The following is a 21,515-nucleotide window of genomic DNA, read 5'->3' on the forward strand; positions in this document are numbered from 1 at the left end:
TGCCATCAGGAGGTCCATCAGTGGGGCACTAGAAGCCCTCACACTGTTGCCCCTCCCAAGTACCAAGAATACAGAGCATCACTTGCCCCAGACAGAGAGTTCCAACAATACGCTGTGGCTAATAGCCACTGATGGAGCTCTGCAAACTGGGGCTTGGCAACCCTTATACATATATTGGCCTGCACAAGATCTTCAATTGAAAAGCTTCATAAACAATTCAATGAACCATAAATTCTGGAATCTTCAAGGTTCCTGTATACTTGTATATAGCTTTTGGCTTTGCCATATAATACACAGTGAATCATTATATATTTTTTTCAGTTACAGTATGTACTTTGGCATTTTTATTATTATTATTATTTAGGCAGATGAACAAGCATAATGTTGATAGAGGCCTTCATGAGATGATGGACTGTGTTTAGCTTGTTCAGGCCTTTGCTGTATGTGACACCATAACTGAAACAAAGGGGTCGGTTTGTGATGCCTTGGCATTGTGCAATGCCAGTCCCCAACTTGATCCTGTTAAATGCTGGACTGTGTTCCAAAGACCCTTTGAAGTCAGTGAAAAGTAATTAGCTTTATTAATGACAATCCTTTTGGTTGTCTTTCCTCCTGCCAGGCAAAGAGCAGATTCTGCAGCAGAAGGATTATGAATCTGCCTCTCTGACAGAGATCCGTGCTTTGTTGAGGAAACATGAGGCTTTTGAGAGCGACTTGGCTGCTCACCAAGACAGAGTGGAACAGATCGCTGCCATTGCCCAGGAGCTGAAGTATGTTCCATTTAGAGGCACACAGCTGCTGACATTTACCCAATAAACTCTTTCCAATAAATTTGATAGTGTCCTAGGTACAATGTAGGAATTCCAAAGATAGTTTTGTAAGTGTTATTATCTTGGTCTGCTCATTGAAAACTTTCCTTATTTCCTTAAACTAAAAACAGAGGCGTCTTAGCAGGGCAAAGATTTTAAACCTAACTTAATCATACACTTTTGCTTCTGTCCTTTTCCTAGTCAGTAATTTTGCTATTTGAGGTAAGTCAGCTCTGACTTCACAGACGTTGCTTGAGAGAAGCTAGGAGGGAAACTAACCTTGCTGCAGTTATTTCTTTTCATTCCCTACCTATGTTGTGCTGTTCAAAAGAATGTTCTAGAAATAACTGTTTGCAGAGATCATTTCATTTCAAAGAGACTTTCACACGCACCCTACCCATTTATTGATTCCTTCCCTGATCTAGAGATACAGAAGTACAAATAATACAGATCAGGGCCCTGCAGAACTTATTACAGTTTTGCAGGGCCTGTAAAATGGAGCTGTTCTGCCAGGTCTTTGGTTGAGGTGGCAGATGCCCAATCATTTTGCCTCCCTTGCTGAAAACTGAACTATTACATTTGCCCATGTAGAGATGCTAGGATTGCCAAGACTTACCTTGGCTTCAGCGGGGGGATAATTCTCTTTCACGCAAAGTGTGCAGGGCATGATGACATAACCCGGAAGTGATGTCATTGCACCAGGCACATTGCCCTGGGAACATGCTAGCCTTTGGGTAACCTCCCCCCGAAGGTTAGAGCATCCCTGACGCAACATGTATATTTTGCCATCATGTAATTGGTTTTTAAGTAATGGTACCATGGAGTTTTTCCTTGAAGGTTAGAGCATCCCTGACGCAACATGTATATTTTACCATCATGTAATTGGTTTTTAAGTAATATACTGTGATAACTTGTTTTAATGACTTTGTAAGTTTTGTTGTTGTCACCTGCTCTGAGCCTGCTTGCAAGGAGGGCTGGATATAAATCCAGTAACTAAATAAGGATCCTGAGGAATAGAAGGGGCTTTCTACTTGGCATTCTAATTGTATGTTGCTTTTAACAACTAAGTTTGAAAAGCTACTTATAATGAAGCATGGTGGGAGGTGAGCTGTTTCTTGGCCAGTGCTGCTTTTACACAGGAGCAGAAAAGGCTCCCCTGCTGTGAAAAGTGGGATTGTAACACGCAGGGACAGCATTCATATACCCTATCCCTGCTAGGATGACCAGGTTCCTGCTTTGGGTGGGAAACCTCCCACTCCCTGCCAGTCCTCCCCACCACGGCTCACCTGGGCAATGGGAGAAAGATGATAAGGAAAGGGGGGGGGAGTTATTGCTGGTGTCCTGATGCAATGATGGCATCTTTGGCACAACCAGAATTGACATCGCATTGCTGGTGATGTTCTAGCATTCAGTCAAAACTCTGTCCTTGAACTGTAGAGTTTTCCCCAAACACTAGAGCATTTTACAAAGCGGTTGTGATGACAACCCTCATCTATGGCTCCGAATCGTGGGTTTTATACCGTCATCACCTGCGACTCCTTGAGCGCTTTCATCAGCGCTGCCTTCGCACCATCCTCAACATCCACTGGAGTGACTTTGTGACCAACACTGAAGTCCTCAAGCGGGCGGAGGTTACCAGCATCGAGGCACTGCTGTTGAAGACGCAGCTGCGCTGGGCAGGGCATATTTCTAGGATGGAAAACCACCGCCTTCCCAAGATTGCCCTGTATGGCGAACTCTCCACCGGCCATCGAAATAGAGGGGCACCAAAGAAGAGGTACAAGGACTCCTTGAAGAAATCCCTTAGCACCTGTCACATCAACCATCACCAGTGGTCTGACCTAGCCTCAGATCGCAAAGCATGGAGGCACACCATCCACCAGGCTGTCTCTTCCTTTGAGAACGCACGCATAGCTGGTCTTGAGGACAAAAGGAGATTGAGGAAGAATCGCACTGCTACAGGACCAACCCTAAATCAGACTTTTCCCTGCAGCCGCTGTGGCCGGACCTGCCTGTCCCACATTGGTCTTGTCAGCCACCAGCGAGCCTGCAGCAAACGTGGACTATTGCACCCTTCTTAAATCTTCGTTCGCGAAGCCAAGCCGAGAGAGAGAGAGAGCATTTCAGGAAGCATCATCATGTTGCTGGTGAGGCCTTCCCCACAGGTCAGTTTCTTGACAGTTGTCTGCCTCATGCTGGCAACTCTAATCCCTGCACTGCTTGCAGCTGGCACTGACTTTCCCCATGACCTTCCTGAGTGCCAGATTGGCACTCAGTCTGGTGGGGACAGCCTGGCAACTCTTCATGCCCTTTCACATCCTGTGGAAAGGCGGAGCAGGGGGGAAGAAGAGAGAATGCTGGAGCTGAGCATTGCCACTTTGAAGGTGGTGCTAAGCTTTACCCTCTCCTCCATTGGCTGCAGGCAGAGTTTTGATACAGAATATCTGCCTTCAGCTGTTGTCCTTCCCTCCCCTTTAAGTTGGAGCAAAGGAGATATTTCTCTGCTCTGCCTTAAATGGGAAAGCCACATGAACCATGCCTGGAAAGAGAACGTTGTGCAGAAACTCCTAAACAAAGCAGGGGCATGCTGTCTAGGGTTGCTGGCCTCTCCCCTCCCCAAACCCTGCCATCTCCCAGATCCACCCCCAAACTCTCCAGACCTGGAACCCTATGTGTTACCCATGTGTGGAAAAAATGCATATTTTACACCAGGGGTGGCCAAACTGTGGCTCAGGAGCCACATGCAGCTCTTTTACACATATTGTGTGGCTCTCAAAGCCCTACCGCCCCATCAGCTGGCTTGGAGAAGGCATTTCTCTCTTTAAATATTTCTCCAAGCCAAGCCAGCCAGCAGCTTGTAGAATGCATTTAAAGTTAATGTTGCTTTCTTTCAACCTCTTCGTCCCCCCTATATATATGCCTGCCTGCCTTCCTTCCTGCCTGCCTTGCAGCTCTCAAACATCAGACATCCAAGTCTTGTGGCTCTCAAACATCTGATTTTATTCTATGTGGCTCATAAGTTAAGCAAGTTTGGCTACCCGTTTTACACACTAATAAAGCTCTTTGGGTTTATTTCTAACTTAGCAACCTATCAGATATTGTATTTACTTTAGACTCACATTCAACACCACATTTCTGCAGGTCCAAGGACTTCAGCCTGTATAGTGCAACTTTCATAGCTGCCCTCTCCTGCGGCAACATGAAATGAGCCTCAAAATTCTGCTCCTAGGAGTCCTCTGTCCCCCAGAAGCAGAAGTTCAGGAGCCATTTCAGGCTCCTGAAGGAAACGGGGAGCTCCAAAATTCAGCGGTGTGGGCAGAAGTTCTTGTGCCTGCAGAAACACAGCATTGGATCCAGCACAATGTGCTCATGTCCATCCCTGACCACACTACTATATTCCTTTTTTCCCTTCCTATCCTATCCCCAAGGCCAGCCCACCAACTAGACATTTGCCTAGGGCGCTGGCAAGGCGGGGGTGTGAATTCAGCCCCTGTCCCCTAGGTAAATTCCTATTTGCCTCCCCCTCCCTCTCTTCCTCACAATTTTAATGCCCGGGAATGGGCGGGGAAGCACCGCCCTCCCCAGGCTCTTTAAAGGTTACCCCCTTGCCAATCAGCTGATTGGTGGGTAAAACCGTGCCAGAGGCCGGCGCTCCTATGCTGGCCCTCGGGCGTGCTTGCTATCAGCACGGGGGCAGCAGCAAGCGAGCTGCTGAGAAAGAGCTGCCACCGCCTCCTCTTGCCCACTTCCTTTCCATGCGATCCAGGAAGGAATTGGGGAGGAAGTGGCGGCAGTGGCCGCTCTTTCTCAGCAGCTCACTTGTCCTACCTGCCGCCACTGCCCCTGTGCTGATCGCAAGCTCGCCTGAGGGCCGGCATAGGAGCTGCTGGCCTTCTGTGAGGTTTTACTCACTGATCAGCAGGGAGGGAGTGGCCTTTAAAGAGCTGGAGAGCGCAGAGCTTCACTGCCGGTTCCCAGGCATTAAAATTATGAGGAAGGGAGGAGGAGGAGGCGCAGCTTGCGGGGGTGGTGGTGGTGGTAGGAAGTGATGCTGCCTGGGGTGCCATGCACCCTAGGGCCGATCCTGCCTATCCCGTTCTTTTCAGCAATACACATGGTTAAAGGAGTAATAATAATAATAATAATAATAATAACAACAACAAAATTTTATTTATACCCCGCCCTCCCCGTCAAGGCAGGCTCAGGGCGGCTTACAGGCATGGCAAAGCCATTGAACAATAAAACAGTTATACAATTCAATAAAATTACAATATACTATTAAATTTTTACATAATCTAAAAACAATCTAAAAACAGTCTAAAATATCTCTATTCGGTGTTATCTCAGTTATTAATATTTGTGATGGCGTGATGTTTATTTCAAGCTCCATCTTGAAAGGCTAGCCGGAAGAGGAGTAGGAAGTATTTCAGTACATGCTAAACTCTCACATTGGCTGCATCCACATGGTAAGGATTTCGTTTCCCTTTCAATGCCACCATGAATGCAGAGGCATTTGCACTATCTACAGAGTACCCACTCTGAAGTTTTGTGTACAGTTTCCTCTGTCAGCTGCCACTTTCTCTACAGTCCCCACCCTATCCTTTGTGAAGGCTTTTAAAAATTAATAATTGGGAGACTTCCAGGTTTCAGCGCTTTTTCTTCGGTGGGGTCCGCAGAGCTTGTCTCCAGTGGCCCCCCAAATCGGGCGGTTGGAGGGGTGCCACAGCTGTGGTATACCCAGGGGGCCCAGGCAAGGGTCCCCTGACAGTAAGGGGCTTGACAGGAGCCAGGAAGAACGGCGGTGGCCGGCCCGAGTCTCCTGTCGCTCTGATGCTCCTCTGCAACGATCGCCATGATTGCAACAAGAGCTGAATGCCCAACTTTTCCTTTGTTTTAGCAACTTTTCTAAGCGTCTTTTCTATTGCAATTGCTGAAACTCTACCATGCAAGTAAGTTTACTTTACAATCTAACCGACTAATGGAATTCCTATCGTAAAACCAAACTGGACTGTTCAAAAGGAGGGGGGAGGAGGACGATTTCCCCCTCCCCCACAAGAGAGGCTTCCAAAAGAAAAAGAATAAACTGTTGAAAACTGGCATCTCTTTCTCTGGTGTTTTTAATTGGACTGAATACAGATATTCAAATTGATTTGGTTTATAATTCAACAAGCTACAATTGGAACACTAATATATTATAATACAGTCTGAATAAAAGCTGAATATTTTCTTAAGAAAAATTTATCTGATGGGGGAGCGGAATTGATGCGGTTTGAACTGGAATGTAAGGGAAAACCACACGGCAGGAGGAGAGCTGGAGGATAAACTAACTGGGACTCTGAGCTATTCATTGACTTTTGTTATTGGACTGAGTAGTTCTGTGGAAAGATGACTTGGCACAATGAAGCGGATGATAAAAAAGATTTTTTTTTGCTACCATATCTTTTATAAAGCACGGAATGGGTCTATTAGTGGAGTTAATAGAAAAGCGGATGGAGAATTTTCTTCTGAGGTATAGCGAAATTGAAAATCTACATGAGCAGGAATGCTGAGAGATCACAGAGTTGTCGAATGAAGAAGAAGAAGATATTGGATTTATATCCCGCCCTCCACTCCAAAGAGTCTCAGAGCGGCTCACAATCTCCTTTACCTTCCTCCCCCACAACAGACACCCTGTGAGGTGGGTGGGGCTGGAGAGGGCTCTCACAGCAGCTGCCCTTTCAAGGACAACCTCTGCCAGAGCTATGGCTGACTCAAGGCCATGCTAGCAGGTGCAAGTGGAGGAGTGGGGAATCAAACCCAGTTCTCCCAGATAAGAGTCCGCACACTTAACCACTACACCAAACTGGCTCTCCACTACCCCAAACTGAATTGGGGAAAATTAATAAACAACAGCCTGGAAATGTGCTGGATGAAATGGAGATGACATACGCAGTTTCAAAGGAAAAGCAGAAATCATGACTTATCAAAGCTGTTGTAAGAGGAAGTGACAAGTGGACGGGCCTTATCGTTCCCAGCAAAACAGAGGAGCATGCTAAGGGGAGAAGCCATACATTGCTCAAAAAAATCAAAACTTGGAAAGCCTTTAAAAAGAAGGGATTATAAACTGTGTTTTTATATTTGGTCACCAACGGTACAACGCAATGGAAATGATATGTTATTTTGAAGTGGAAGCTGGAACTTTATAACCTGGCGGTTTTATACTTTATAATCCAAGCAGAGTAACCCAGTAGAGACTGTGTTGTAGAGATTCCATTATTCTCTCCTTAGGCAAAAATAAATATGTATGGGGATGGGGTTGTTATGGCTTATTAAGCCTCCTTTTCTTAAAGTAATATGATAGTTGGAGATAGTGTCTCCAAAAGCTTCTAAATAATTCCTGAATAATTAATTAATAATTAACTTACACAAATAGTTGTTATGTTCAACTCACATTAATGAAGAGAATATGATATCAAAGATCTATTCCTGATCTCTAACTTCGGAACCAGTTTATATTGACATAGACAACGTAATGTGCTCTTATCTTCAAATCCTGTTGGAAGCAAATAAATTAGTTTTATAGCTAAAGGGTGTATATTCATCCTACCTGTTTATGCTTACTTTTAATATTTTTAAAACTACAGTTTTGTTCTCTTGTTTGTTTCTTTGCTTTTCTTTTTTTGATAAGTGATTTGATCCTTGTTGCATCAAAGATAAATAGCTTAGATTTATACCATAGGTATTAGAATTGTTTAAAAGATTAAAAAGCTACAAAAGGACTGTAGAATTTGATGGTAATATTTGGTTAAAACTCAAAAACTTGCAGGTAGAAGAAATCTGGTATTTTCTTTTGTTGTAGAAACGTAACTGAAATATTTTGTGTTTTTCTCCTATTTCTCTGTTGTACCCCCTTTTTTCTCTTCTGTATCTCCCTACTATGTCTTTTCTTATACTTAAAACTAATAAAAATTTGTACCCTAAAAAAATTAATAATTGCTTTTGTGTAATAACATTCTAATGATCTATTGGCATCATTTTTTATTTATTTATTTTAGGCAATTTATAGTCCGCCCTTTCCCAAGGATGGGCTCAGGGCGGATCACAACATTCTAAAAAAAGTATAACAACAACAGTTAAAATTAGAGCGATATGAACAATTTGACAGATCATAACAAAATTATAAAAAGTTGGTCACATATTATATGAACCAAAAATAATAAATAAAATAAATTTATATTACAGGAGAGATGGATAGCCACATAGGGCCAGTTGTTGGAGTAGGACGCCGCTGCCTCAACCAAAGGCCTGGCAGAATAGCTCCATTTTACAGACCCTGTGGAAAGATAACAAGTTTGTGATGGCCTGGATCTCTAGAGAAAGCTGATTCCACCAGGCTGGGGCCGAGGCTGAAATCCGTTGGTTCCTCGGAATGTTCAGCTTTCATTGTTTTCTAGTCTTGCCTTTTTCATTGCAGACAATGAAAAGGGCCAGAGACTTACTTTTAAAAATGAAAACTGGTAACAGATCGCTAGAACATTATTGCAATATACAGTGCAATAGTAATTGCCATTTTTTTTTTAAAAAAGCCCTCTGGCATGGAGGTAGTATGGTGACTGCTGGAGGCTGACAAAAGTCGTGGGGGCTGTACATGAGTCGTGGGGGGCTAAGATCGGGCATCCGGCTCCCCACTCTGGATGGCGCATCTCTTGTGCCAGCTCAGAAGGTAAGGAGCTTGGGTGTGATACTGGATGCCTCCCTTTCTATGGAGGCCCAGGTCACAACTATTGCACAATCTGCCTTCTACCATCTTCGGCAGGCCAAACAACTGGCACCCTATCTGGCCCGTCAGGACTTAGCTACAGTGATCCATGCAACAATCACTTCCAGGTTGGAATACTGTAACTCTCTCTACGCAGGCTTGCCCTTGAGGCTGATCTGGAAGCTCCAGCTGGTGCAGAATGCGGCAGCACGATTGCTGACTGAATCACCTGTACGGGTGAGCAGTCAGTCGATGCTGTGCAGTCTGCATTGGCTACCAATCGAGTACCAGATCCGCTTCAGGGTTTTAGTATTGACATTTAAAGCCTTACACGACCTGGGACTGGCATACCTGCAGGACTGTCTCTCCCCATATGAGCCCCAGAGGTCGTTGCACTCGACCATTTCCTTACCATCCCTGGCCCAAGGGACGTCCGGCTTGCCTCGACCAGATCCAGGGCTTTTTTGGCCCTGGCCCTGACCTGGTGGAATCAGTTCCCTGTGGAGGTGCGGGCCCTACCGGATTTGTTACCATTTTGGAGGGCCTGAAGACAGAGCTGCTCCGCCAGGTCTATGCCTGAGGCGGGTGAATGTCCTTATCCTATTATTCCATCTAAATTGGCTTCCCTGCACTTATTGCCTAATATTGGGCTGATACAGCTGATACTTTTGGACACCTAGGCTGGGACAAGTATCCCTTAAGTGATATGTCTGCACCTTCCATGACTGAATTACCATCCATGCTACCTTGAACTAACTCTGAGCTGAGGCTTAACTGTTTTATTTTAATCTTTTAATCTGTTTTAACTGTTTGATTGTTTTAACTTTTTATCTGTTAATAATAATAATAATAATAATAATAATAATAATAATAATAATAATAATAATAATAATAATAATACCTTTTATTTATATCCCGCCCTCCCCGCCGAGGCAGGCTCAGGGCGGCTAACAACATTAATCAATATAACAAATGATACAATACCTTAACAGTAGATAAAAGTTAATTAAAATTCTAAAAATAGTAAAACAATACAATTACATCTTGGTGCTATTCTGACTGATAACAAAATCATTTAAGCAGTCTCTCAGTGTTTAGTCGGTGAAGGCTTCACTAAAGAGGAAGGTCTTGCAGGCCCTGCGGAAACGGTCGAAGTCCCGCAGGGCCCATACTTCCTCTGGGAGCTGGTTCCACAGGTGTGGGGCCACAACAGAGAAGGCCCGAGTGTGGGTACTCTGCAGTCTTGCAGCCTTCGGCCCTGGGATAGTCAACAGGTCTTTCCCTGCTGACCTCAGTGCTCTCTGGGGTTCGTATGGGGAAAGACGGTCCCTCAGGTAGGCAGGTCCTCAGCCATATAGGGCTTTAAAGGTAATAACCAGCACTTTGTAATGAATCCAGTGTATAACTGGCAGCCAGTGCAGTCCGCGCAGCCCTGGCTGTATGTGCTCCCATTTGGGGAGCCCCAATAACAGCCTAGCCGCTGCGTTCTGCACCAGCTGCAGCCTCCGGATTCGGCACAGAGGCAGCCCCATGTAGAGGGCATTACAGTAATCCAGTCTCGAGGTGACCATTGCATGAATCACTGTTGCTAGGTCCTGGCGCTCTGGGAAGGGGACCAGCTGCTTTGCCCGCCTCAAATGGAAAAAGGCTGACTTAGCAGTGGCAGCTATCTGGGCCTCCATTGATAGTGAGGGCTCCAGTAGAACTCCCAAGCTCCTGACCTGGCGCGCCGCTTTCAGCGGTGCCCCATCAAAAGCTGGGAGAGGTATTTCCCTCCCCAGTGCGCCCCGGCCCACGCAAAGGACTTCTGTCTTCGCTGGATTTAGCTTCAGCCCACTCAGCCTTAACCAGGTTGCCACGGCCTGCAATGCCAGGTCCAAATTCCCTGGGACGCAGCCAGGCCGGCCATCCATTAACAGATAGAGCTGGGTGTCATCCGCATATTGATGGCACCCAAGCCCATACCCCCGGGCAATCTGGGCAAGGGGGCGCATATAGATATTAAATAGCATCGGTGAGAGAACCGCTCCCTGAGGCACCCCACAATCTAGTGTGCGCCTCTGGGACAGCTCACCCCCGATTGCCATCCTTTGTCCCTGATCTTCGAGGAAGGAGGAGAGCCATTGTAAAGCCAACCCCCTAACCCCTATGTCGGCGAGGCGGCGGGTAAGTAGCCAGTGGTCGACCGTGTCAAATGCGGCCGACAGATCTAACAACATCAGCACCGCCACGCCACCTCGATCCAGGCACCGTTGGAGGTCATCTGCCAAGGTGACCGGACTGGCAAGGGTCTAGGACGGAAGCGTCATCCAGAAATTCCTGCAACTGCAGCGCCACTGCCCTCTCAATAATTTTACCTAAAAACGGTAAATTAGAGACCGGTCGGTAGTTTGCCAATTCAGCCGGGTCTGCTGAGCTTTTTTTCAGGAGGGGGCGGACCATGGCCTCTTTCAAGGGTGTTGGAAAACGCCCCTCCCGGAGGGATCTATTTATGATGTCCCGTAAAGGACATCTAAGCTCCCTCTGGCAGGATTTAATTAGCCAAGAGGGGCAAGGATCCAGGTCACAAGTTGTTGGGCGTGCAGAGGAGAGAATTCCGTAAACTTCCTCCAGGCTGAGTGGGTCAAAGTGTTCCAGAGCCAAACCAGAAGACAGGCACGGAGCCTCGAGTTCGTATACTGTATCCAATGTGATGGGCAGGTCCTGGCGGAGCGACGTGATTTTGTCTGCAAAAAATTTCGCAAAAGCCTCGCAGCCTATTTCTAATTCTCTAATATTTGGTCTGCCTTGAGGCAATGTAGTAAGATGTCCAATTATTCTAAACAATTGTGCCAGGCGCGAATTTGCAGACGCAATCCTGGCTGCGAAGTAGTCTTTCTTCGCGGCCTTGACTGCCATCTCATAAGACCTCATAAACGTTCTGTAGGATGTTCTCGTCGCTTCATCACGAGTGCGCCGCCACTGCCTCTCTAGTCGTCTGAGCCCTTGTTTCAGCCGGCGTAACTCCAAGGTGTACCATGGAGCCAGCCTCGCACGAGGGTGCAGAGGACGTCGAGGTGCGATCTCGTTGATCGCCCTGGATAGCCGATCTTGCCAGGCATCAACCAGGGTGTCAAGGGGACCGCCAGTGGGCCAGGGATCCTGTAGGGCCATTTGGAACCGTTCCAGGTCCATCAGGCTCCGCGGGCGAGCCAAAATAGGCTCTCCGACCTTACAGGTTTGGGACAGCGTCTCCATACGGGCCTTGAGGACTAGGTGTTCCGACCATGGCACCGCCTCTATCGCGATATCGTTCACCCGAATCCCGTACGCAAAGATCAAGTCTAACTTGTGCCCCTCCTGGTGCGTAGGAGTCGTAACAAATTGAGAGAGTCCTAGTGTCACCATGGAAGACACCAGGTCCAATGCCCGATTGGAGGCCGCGTCATCGGCGTGGAGATTGAGTCACCCAGGACCATAAGCCCTGGGTACTCCAACGCCCAGCCCGCCACCGCCTCCATCAGGGATGGTAAGGCGCTGGCCGGTGCATTAGGTGGACGGTACACCAGCCAGATCGCCAACCCCTCTCCGACATCCCACGCAAGGCCAGCACATTCAATACCCTTGATCTTTGGGGCCGGGAGAGCCCAGAAGGAGTAACCCTCCCGTATGAATAAAGCCACCCCTCCCCCCCGCCCACTAATCCGCGATTGGTGAAAGACCGAGTAACCCGGGGGAGTCATCTGGGAGAGAGCCACCGTCTCCCCCTCTCGCACCAGGTCTCAGTCACGCAAGCCAGGTCCACGTCCTGCTGAAGCAGGAATTCCCTCAGGATCTCGGTCTTATTATTTACGGACCTGGCGTTGCATAACACCAATGACGGAGGTGGGCAATTCCTCTTGGCCCCACTAACTGTCACCATTGGGATGGGAAGTAGACTGGAAGGGGGCCAAGCACTGTTTTGTCTCCACCCCCTTCTCTTATATCTCTGTCCACTCCCACCGTCATATTTTCCCCTCCCCAGGAGCACTGGAATTCCCTGACCGGGCATCCACACCTATGTCCCGATGTACTCTTAACGATAATTCTATGATGTCCACACCCTCCCGACTAGGTCGTCTCAGTTAGATTGCTTATTGTTAGTTTTAATGGTTTACTATGTTGGAATCCCCTCTGAGTCCACCATGGGAAAGGGCGGACTACAAATTAACAGAATAAATACAAATAAATAGCATCAGTATGATTGAGACCTTCTAAAAGACACGCCTTCCTGTGCAGTTGGCTTGCTAATGATCTTGGATAGCATTGTTTCTTGAGAAATCATACCAAATCAGGCTTGAGAAAGAATATACAGTGGACAGGAAAAGTTCTGAGAATGAATTATTGGAGGATGACATTGTACATCTGCTGTAACCGCTTCTCCTACTACAGTTTGTAAGCCAACGCAGGGAAAAAACCCTCTACAGGGATGTAGTCATTTAAATCAATGGAAATTTAAAGTTTGGCTGAGTTATAGCATTCTTTCTAAAAGTCATTCATTCAGCCAATTAGAGCAGCATAACTCTGCATGTGATTGTGAATAGTGACTAGTTCTGAAACTTTTGAGCTTTGAGCTATACCAAATATAAATGAGAAGTCTGTCCTTACCTACAAGAAAATAATTTCACTGAAGCTAATGTTTATCATTTCCTAAAGTAGTTTTTGCAGAATACCAAGGATTAGAAAAATCATCAGTCTTTCTCCCTGGAGATTATTCTTAAAGATGAGAAACACTGATGATACTCTTACAGGTTATTAGCTCTGGCCCTCTGAGAGACATTGTTCCTTTCTATGTTCTGTGCCAGCATGGCTCCATATTTTCCAGTCCTCATTTCTTGGCAGTGTGAAGCCACTATTTTTGGAGAACAATTGTTGTGTGACCTTGAGTTATGCTGGTTATAGTTCAGCATCAGCTCTGCCATTTTTTCTTACAGCAGCTGAGTCTGCTAAGAGCGTAAAGGTTAAAGTTGTTAAAGGCTTGTTGAGCTATGGTATTTGGATAAAGACTGTATACCAGGGGTGGCCAACGGTAGCTCTCCAGATGTTTTTTGCCTACAACTCCCATCAGCCCCAGCCAGCATGGCCAATGGCTGGGGCTGAAGAGAGTTGTAGGCAAAAAACATCTGGAGAGCTACCGTTGGCCACCCCTGCTGTATACGCATAATAAGGGAAAAACCACGCTAGTTCAGAAACTAGCATGTACCAAATTATCGTTCTATCATGTTTCGGAAATTTTTCTATTTGTAATCCCAACAAAAAGATTTCTGATGCCTTCTTGATGTTATAACCCAGAATCTTTGCAATCTCTTGCTGAATCATTTGCCAAAATTGTTTTGCCATTTCACAATTCCACCACATATGGTAGAAAGATCCTTCATGTTTTTTACATTTCCAACACCTATCTGACACCTGATTGTTCATTTCTGACAGTTTCTTAGGTGTCATATACCACCTATAAAGCATTTTAAAACAGTTTTCTTTTATATTATTACGTCGATATCTTCATAGAGTTCTTCCATAAGTACTCCCATTGTTCCATCTGTATTTCTTTATATTAATCGCCCATTTTATCACGAGATTTTGCTACTTCATCTTCTGTAGACCATTTCAACAATAATTTATAAATTCTTGAAATCAATTTTTCGTTATCACCAAACAGCATTCTTTCAAGTTCTGTTTGTTTTTGTCTTATTCCATCATTTTTAATATTCTGTTCCAGCAGACTCTTAATTTGTTGCAATTGAAATCAATTATACTTATATTCCAATTCTTCCACCGATTTTAGTTCCACCTTACCTCCGTGTATTTTTAACAATTGTTTATATGATAACCATTTCTCCTCTTTGATATCTGAATATAACTTTATTACTTCTGTTGGCACAATCCAAAGCGGTTTCCTCTCATCCCCAAATTTTTTGTATTTCAACCAAATTTTTAACAAATTACTTCTTATATGATGTAAAAAGAAGCCATCCATCTTACTTTTCCCATAACACAAGTATGCATGCCAGCCAAAAACATTTCCATGACCTTCTAATGTTAATAATTTTCTGTTTAATAATGTCATCCATTCCTTAATCCACACCAAACAAACTGCATCATGGTATAGCTTTAAATCTGGTAATTGGAAGCCTCCCTTCTCTTTTGCATCTATCAAAATTTTCATTTTAATTCTTGGTTTCTTGCCAGCCCATACAAATTCTGAAAGTTTCCTTTGCCATTTATTGAATTGCTTATTATCTTTCACTATTGGAATAGTTTGAAACAGAAACATAATTCTTGGTAACACATTCATTTTAATTGCTGAGATTCTGCCCAACATAGACAAGTTCAACTTATTCCATTTTTGTAGATTTCCATCAATTTTCCACCAGAGCTTCTCATAATTGTTTTTATACAAGTCAATATTTTTGTTGTTATTTCTATACCTAAATACTTTACTTTAGAAGTCACTTCACATTTTGTTATATTTTGTAGTTCTTCTTGTTTAGTCTTTGAGATATTTTTACGCAACATTTTTGACTTCTCTTTATTTATATAGAAACCTGCCAGCTCTCCATATTCTTGTATCTTACGAAGCAGCAATGGTGTAACTTAAGTTGGATTTTCATTTATAAACATTACATCATCAGCAAACGCTCTATATTTGTAAGAAAAACCTTTCAATTTCAGTCCCTCTATCTCTTTATCTTCTTGGATTTGCATAAACAATATCTCTAAAGTCATTATAAATATGTGGAGATAGAGGGCAACCTTGTACCTTTACTGATTATCATTTTTTTCTGTCAGATCTGCATTTATACAAAGTCTTGCTTGTTGTTCAGTATATATTGCCTTCACCATTCTTACAAAATCTTCTTCCAATCTCAGTTTTTCCATCACTGCAAACATAAAGTCCCAACGCACATTATCAAATGCTTTCTCTGCATCTGCAAAAAATAATGCTACTTCTTTTTCAGGATGTTTCTCATAATATTCAATAATATCTGTCACCGTTCTAATATTGTCTCTAATTTGCCTTCTGGGAAGAAACCCTGCTTTCCCGTCTTTAATAAAATTGTTCAAATGCTGTTTCAGGCGTTCTGCTAATATTCTGGTATATATTTTGTAATCATTGTTAAGTAATGAAATTGGTCTATTAATTTTTTACATTCGTGGCATCTAATCAACGAGATTACTGCTTCTTTCCAAGTATTAGGTATTTTCCCATCTATTCTTATAGTATTCATCATCTTTGAAGTTTTGGTAATGTCTCCATGAGGACTTTATAAAATTTTGCTGTGAAACCATCTGGACCGGGAGCTTTTCCCAATTTCGAGTTAATTGCCGCCTCTATTTCTTCCTTTCCAATTGATTCATTTAATACCTTCTCCATATTTTCAGTTAAGGGATTTACATTAATTTTCTGTAAATATACTTCGATTTTTTCCTTGTCCACCATATGACTTTTAAACAACTTGGCATAATATTTATAAAATTCTCTTTTAATTCCTTCCTGGTCAACAATTTCCTTGTCACCCAAAATGATTTATTTTCCCTTTTTCTTTTCATTTGCCAAGCTAGGTATTTTCCAGGATTATTCGCTCCTTCAAAAGATTTTTGTTGAAGCCTTTTTAAATTCCATTCCACTTCTTTGTTTAACAAATGTCTCAATTGACTTTGCAATATTGTAATCTCCCTTATAATTTTCTTTTTCCCAGGCCTCTTTTTGAGCTCCTTCTCTTTCTTTCCAATCTCATTTTGCAAGTCTCTCATTTGTTTATCCTTGGCTTTTTTATCTTTATTATTCAATGTAATTAGGATGCCCCTCATTACCGCTTTATATGCATCCCTCACCGTTTGAAATTGAATGTCCTCATTTTCCCTTCTCTTAATGGCCACTTCCTTCCTTTCTTGCCATGAAGCCTCATTCTCTATAGTTAAGAAGTCTTGCGATACTTCTATGATGCCACTTCCTGTGACGTCCTGCTGATCTGCAGTTCTGTTTCGTTTCCGAAGGGGTTGTCTAACCGCAAGTATACAAAACGACTTTTGTTTTTCTTCTATTTTAACTTTGTTCTCTTAATTTCTTAGTCCCAAATTTACCCCCTCCTCCTTCTTCTTTACTTTAACGTAATATAGATATATCCAGACCATTGTTTTTTCTCCAAATAAGTCTTATTTTAGTCCCAGAGTGATAGATAAAAATCTTTACCTTTAAAAGTTATGATAAAAATCTTTACCTTTAAAAGTTATGATCCTTTCAAGCACAGTTCTCTTCCCAATCAGATATTAATTAGTCCCAAAGAAGCTTTGGCTCATGATGAATTTAAGTCAAATGAACGACTCTAGATGCCCTCTGTAGACGTTGTTATGCAATTCTTCTCCGGGGACTCTTCAAAGCCAAAAAGGAACCCCACTGGGATTCCTTGTCAGCCAAAGTAAATCCCCTCAGAATTTCCTGAGCATGTCTTGGACATTTTCTTGCCTAGAAGATGCAGGCAGCAGGTATTTAGGTCACCTTCTCTGCCCAGAACAGAGGCACTACCTTCTCTGCCCAGAACAGAGGCACTGGTCTGTTCCTCTGTGAGAAGCACGTCAATCCTCCATGAAAGCCAAACCGGAAGCCACTACCTTAAAATACTTCCTGAATCACAACTGTCATAATAAAACCTTACTTCCATCATCCACACAGTGTTTATTATAAAAAACTATGTGGGTGATGGGAGTAAGGTTTTATTATGACAACTGTAATTCAAGAAGCATCCTTTTTAAATCACTTTTTCCTATATGGCCACAGTGACATGATGAAGACTTCCATCTGTCTGCTTTATATGTTTTGGTTATTTTCTCATTTTTTGTGGGGAAAAAAGTTTGTCCAATCTTAGAGTTCAGCAAAATTCTCAAAGGGGGTTTGAACAATGGAGCCCAGAAGCAATTTTTTTTTGGGGGGGTGGGGTTAAGAAAGAAAGAGCACAATAAAATTTAGAGGTTCCAAAGCTCTGCTCCTGTGATCTCCTGCCCCAAATGAGACTTGCGTATATTTCTGTTAAAGTAAATCCTGCTATGTTCAGTGGAAGTTTTTTGCAGGTAACTGTACAAGGCTAGGCAGGGCTAGATTAGCATATAGGTTGAGTAGGAGATAATTTGTGAGGGGGGCTCCCGAGATTTCAACTGTCTAGGGGCCTCCGCAGGGTTTAATCTGGCTCTGCCTGCATGGCTCCCAGCTGCCAAACTTCCCTAGGAAAGGCTCTGGGGCCAGCCCCAGCATCAGAGGACACTGGGAGCCACACCACGTTCCACCAACCATCCAGGGCCGGCGTGTGGGAGTTGGCGAACTAGGTGATGGCCTAGGGCGCTGGCTCCCATAGGGGCGCCTCCCTTCCGGCAGGATGGGTGGCTGCCCCTCTGATCCCGCCTCCCCCCACCTTTGCAAAGGTGGGTGGGGGAAGCGCTTTGTGGAGGCTGACTTCACAAAGTCAGGTGGGGGGGAGTGCTTTGCAAAGGCTGCCCGAGGCTCAAGCAGCCTTCGCAAAAGCAGGCAGGGGAGAGCGCTTTGCAAAGGCTGCCCAAGGCTCGAGCAGCCTTCACAAAGGTGGGCAAGTAGGGGAAGCGCTTTGTGGAGGCTGCCCAAGGCTCGGATGGCCTTCGCAAAGTTGGTGTGTGTGGCAGTGACATCATAATGATGTCATCAGCGTACGCGTGCTGTGTGCGCACAAATTTGATTAGGTGGGGGTGGAGGAGCAACATCTTGCCTGGGACGCTGGAAACTTCAGCACCGGGCCTGCACCCATCTTACACCTTGCAGTGACAGCAACAGTGCCTGGGAGCTGTTCTAAGCCCAGATCAGCTCCTGGCATCCTCTGCTGCCATGGCCAGCCCCAGAGCCTCTCCTAGAGCCCTCCACCATGCAGTCTGGCCTGGAGCAATTCCCAGAATGCTCTGCCAAGGCAACCCGGTCTGGAGCACCAACCAGAATGCTCCTTCATGGCAGCTGAGTGGCTCCTGGAGTGCTCCCCTGCTGCAGCCAAGCCTGGAGCATGTCCTGGTGTCTGTTGCTGCTGTAGCTGGGCAAGAAGGTGCTTCAAGCATCCACCATTGCACTAACCAGGCACGGGTTTGGCCACTCTGAGCTCTAATGGTAAGTGTGTTGTCTGCGCACAATGCTTTTTTTATTTGAGGGGCAATTTAGCTCCCCGATATATTTTTATTATGATTTAGAATTTTTCTGCAAACCTAGGGGGTCCCTCAAGTTTGCAGACAAATCTCTTAAGCATTCATATGGCTTCAATCTTCAGATTTAGATATCTGCAGATGGGGGCCACACACATGGCTAATGGTATATAGATTAGTTAGGGCCTAACTTTCTGTATATGCTTTCTTCATCATTTACACTGAATACATGGCTAGACTCCCTTTTTCAACTATGCAGAAGTAAAATGGTGCTGACGCAGTGTTCATATGGATAGTGAAAAATAAAGCTGAGGGAAATTGTACTTTCCTCATTTACTGGTTGATGGTTCAGGGTGTCAATAGACTCTGACTCCCAGAATTTAAGCTGGTGGTGATGATGATGATAGCACATTTGTTCATTTAAAAGCTCAAATCCTGTTGACTCAGGACTCATTTTGATAAAGCTTGAGAATGACTTCTCCAAATAAAGAAAATCTTCTCTCTTCACTCAAGGTCTGGATTTAACACGGTGTTCTCATATTAGACTAAGTCCCAGACTCAGATCATTACAATGTCTGTGATGAATACTGCCAACAAAGAGTACCCTGGTAGCAGCCAAGAGCTAAATGTAGCAGATGATGAGATGCTTATAAAAGTGAGCAGAGATCTTACTAGAATCACAAACCCTGTCTGTCAGCAAACTAGTCTGGACAAAATTTTGTCTTCAGTTTCCAACCTAAAGGCCAGGATTCAAAGAACTGTGCAACTATTTCCCTGAATTTAAAGGACTATAGATTATGATTTTTTAAACAACATCCTCCCCCATAATCACGTGGCAAACTGAACAGGATTTCAAAAGCAATTTCTGATGTGACAAGGATAAATTGTCAAAAAAAGTAATAAATCTTCCTGATCTAACTTAAACTACCAGTGTGAGCCTAGGAGATCTTTAGCTCCTAGCCAAAATTTTTATAGTAGTTCAGTATATAAACTAGAATCTAAGTACTGTTTCTGTCCTCCATGGCAACTTGAAATGTTCCCCCAAATCCTGTTCCTGGGGCACATTTTGGGTTGCCATGAGAAGAGCAAGGCAGAAGTTCCACTGGCATAAGCCATTGTCCTCATGGAAATCCTAGACTGGATCCAACCTGTTATGCCAATAAAGGTTTTTGGAATTGATTGCAATTGAAAATTGACTGGATCCAACCCATAAAGATGGTGTAAATCAGGGATGGCCAAACTGTGGCTTGGGAGCCACATGTGGCTCTTTCACATATATGGTGTGGCTCTTGAAGCCCTACCACTCCAGCTTGGAGAATGTATTTAAAATTAAAGTTGATTTTTCCCTCCCTCCCGCCTTCCTGTCTTGTGGCTCTAAAATATCTGGTGTTTGTGTCTTACGGCTCTCAAACATCTGATGTTTATTTTATGTGGCTCTTAGGCCACCCCTGGTGTAAATCATTAGGTGCATCCATTATTATGATATCTAAAGGTTAAGCAAGTTCAGCCACCCCTGGTGTAAATCATTAGGTGCATCCATTATTATGATATCTAAAGGCACTTCCCCAGATTTTTCAACAGACAAAAGGTTGGATACAGTTATGTGTGAGCAGAAAGGAAAATGTACTTAGTACAATTCTGCTTGTGAAAATAATAGTGCAACAAATGCAGCAGCAAGTAGCATTTCCATATAATTTTTGATGGAATAACACAATAGTGTGTATATGGAGCAATGGCATGTACAACAGAAAGTTCACAATATTTTATTTGTATCAGAAGAAATACATTGTGTTATGCCTTGCTCTGAAGGAAATTGGTCTCCCTCCTATCTTGCTCTGATTTGGCCATGGTGATCCATGCAATGGTCACCTCTAGACTAGATTACTGTAACTCACTCTATACAAGGGTACCCTTGAGACTGAACTGGAAACATCAACTGGTCCAGAATGCAGCAGTGCATCTCCTTACAGGAACATTATCTGGAGCCCATATACAATTGGTGCTCTGCCAGCTGCCTTGGCTCCATGTTCAATACTGGATCAGATTGAAGGTTTTGGTTTTGATCTTCAAATCCCTACATGGTCTGAGACAAACATATCTTCAGGATCGACTCTCCTGATATGTCCCCCAAAGAACATTGCACTCAATGAACAATAATCTCCTGGTGGTTCCTGGTCCGAAAAACATCCGTCTGGTCTCAACTCAAACCAGAGCTTTCTCAGCTTTAGCCCCAGCCTGGTGGTCCTAGGGTTGCCAATCTCCAGTTGGGGCAGGAGATCCCCTGGTTTGGAGGCCCTCCCCCCTGCTTCAAGGTTATCAGAAAGCGATGTGGGGTGGGCGTTGAATGTCCCTGAGCACTCCATTATACCTTACTGGTCCCCATAGTGTATAATGGAGGATTGATATGTCAGTATCTGGGGCTGGGGGGCTGCTTTTTGAGGTAGAGGCACCACTTTTTCAGCATGGCATCTGGTGCCTCTCCTCAACCCCCCCCTCCAAGTTTCAAAAAGATTGGACCAATGGGTCAAATTCTATGAGCCCCAAAAGAAGGTGCCACCATTATCCATTATTTCCAAAGAAGAGAAGGCATTTAAAAGGAGCATAGTCCCTTTAAATGTGATGGCCAGAACTCTCTTTGGAGTTCAATTGTGCTTGTAACAACCTCGCTCCTGGCTCTACCTTCAAATTCCCCAGATATTTCCTGAGTCAGACCTGGAATGCTGGTGGAATGCTCTACCAGATGAGATCTGGGCTCTGAGGGATCTGATGTAGCTCCAAAGGTCTTGTAAGACCAAAAT

General features: G+C 44.3%; 1 protein-coding gene across 2 annotated transcripts in view; it reads left to right on the forward strand.

Moving 5' to 3' along the window:
- Positions 1 to 21,515, forward strand: part of ACTN2 (actinin alpha 2) — a 104,365-nt gene that overhangs the window by 57,598 nt on the left and 25,252 nt on the right. For both annotated transcript variants that reach the window (XM_060243288.1, XM_060243297.1), the window contains one exon: positions 620 to 770. In XM_060243288.1, the coding sequence (XP_060099271.1) occupies positions 620 to 770 (151 nt within the window). The remainder of the gene's footprint in view (positions 1 to 619; positions 771 to 21,515) is intronic.

Source organism: Heteronotia binoei, chromosome 1, assembly GCF_032191835.1.
Source record: "Heteronotia binoei isolate CCM8104 ecotype False Entrance Well chromosome 1, APGP_CSIRO_Hbin_v1, whole genome shotgun sequence".
Taxonomy (NCBI): domain Eukaryota; kingdom Metazoa; phylum Chordata; class Lepidosauria; order Squamata; family Gekkonidae; genus Heteronotia; species Heteronotia binoei.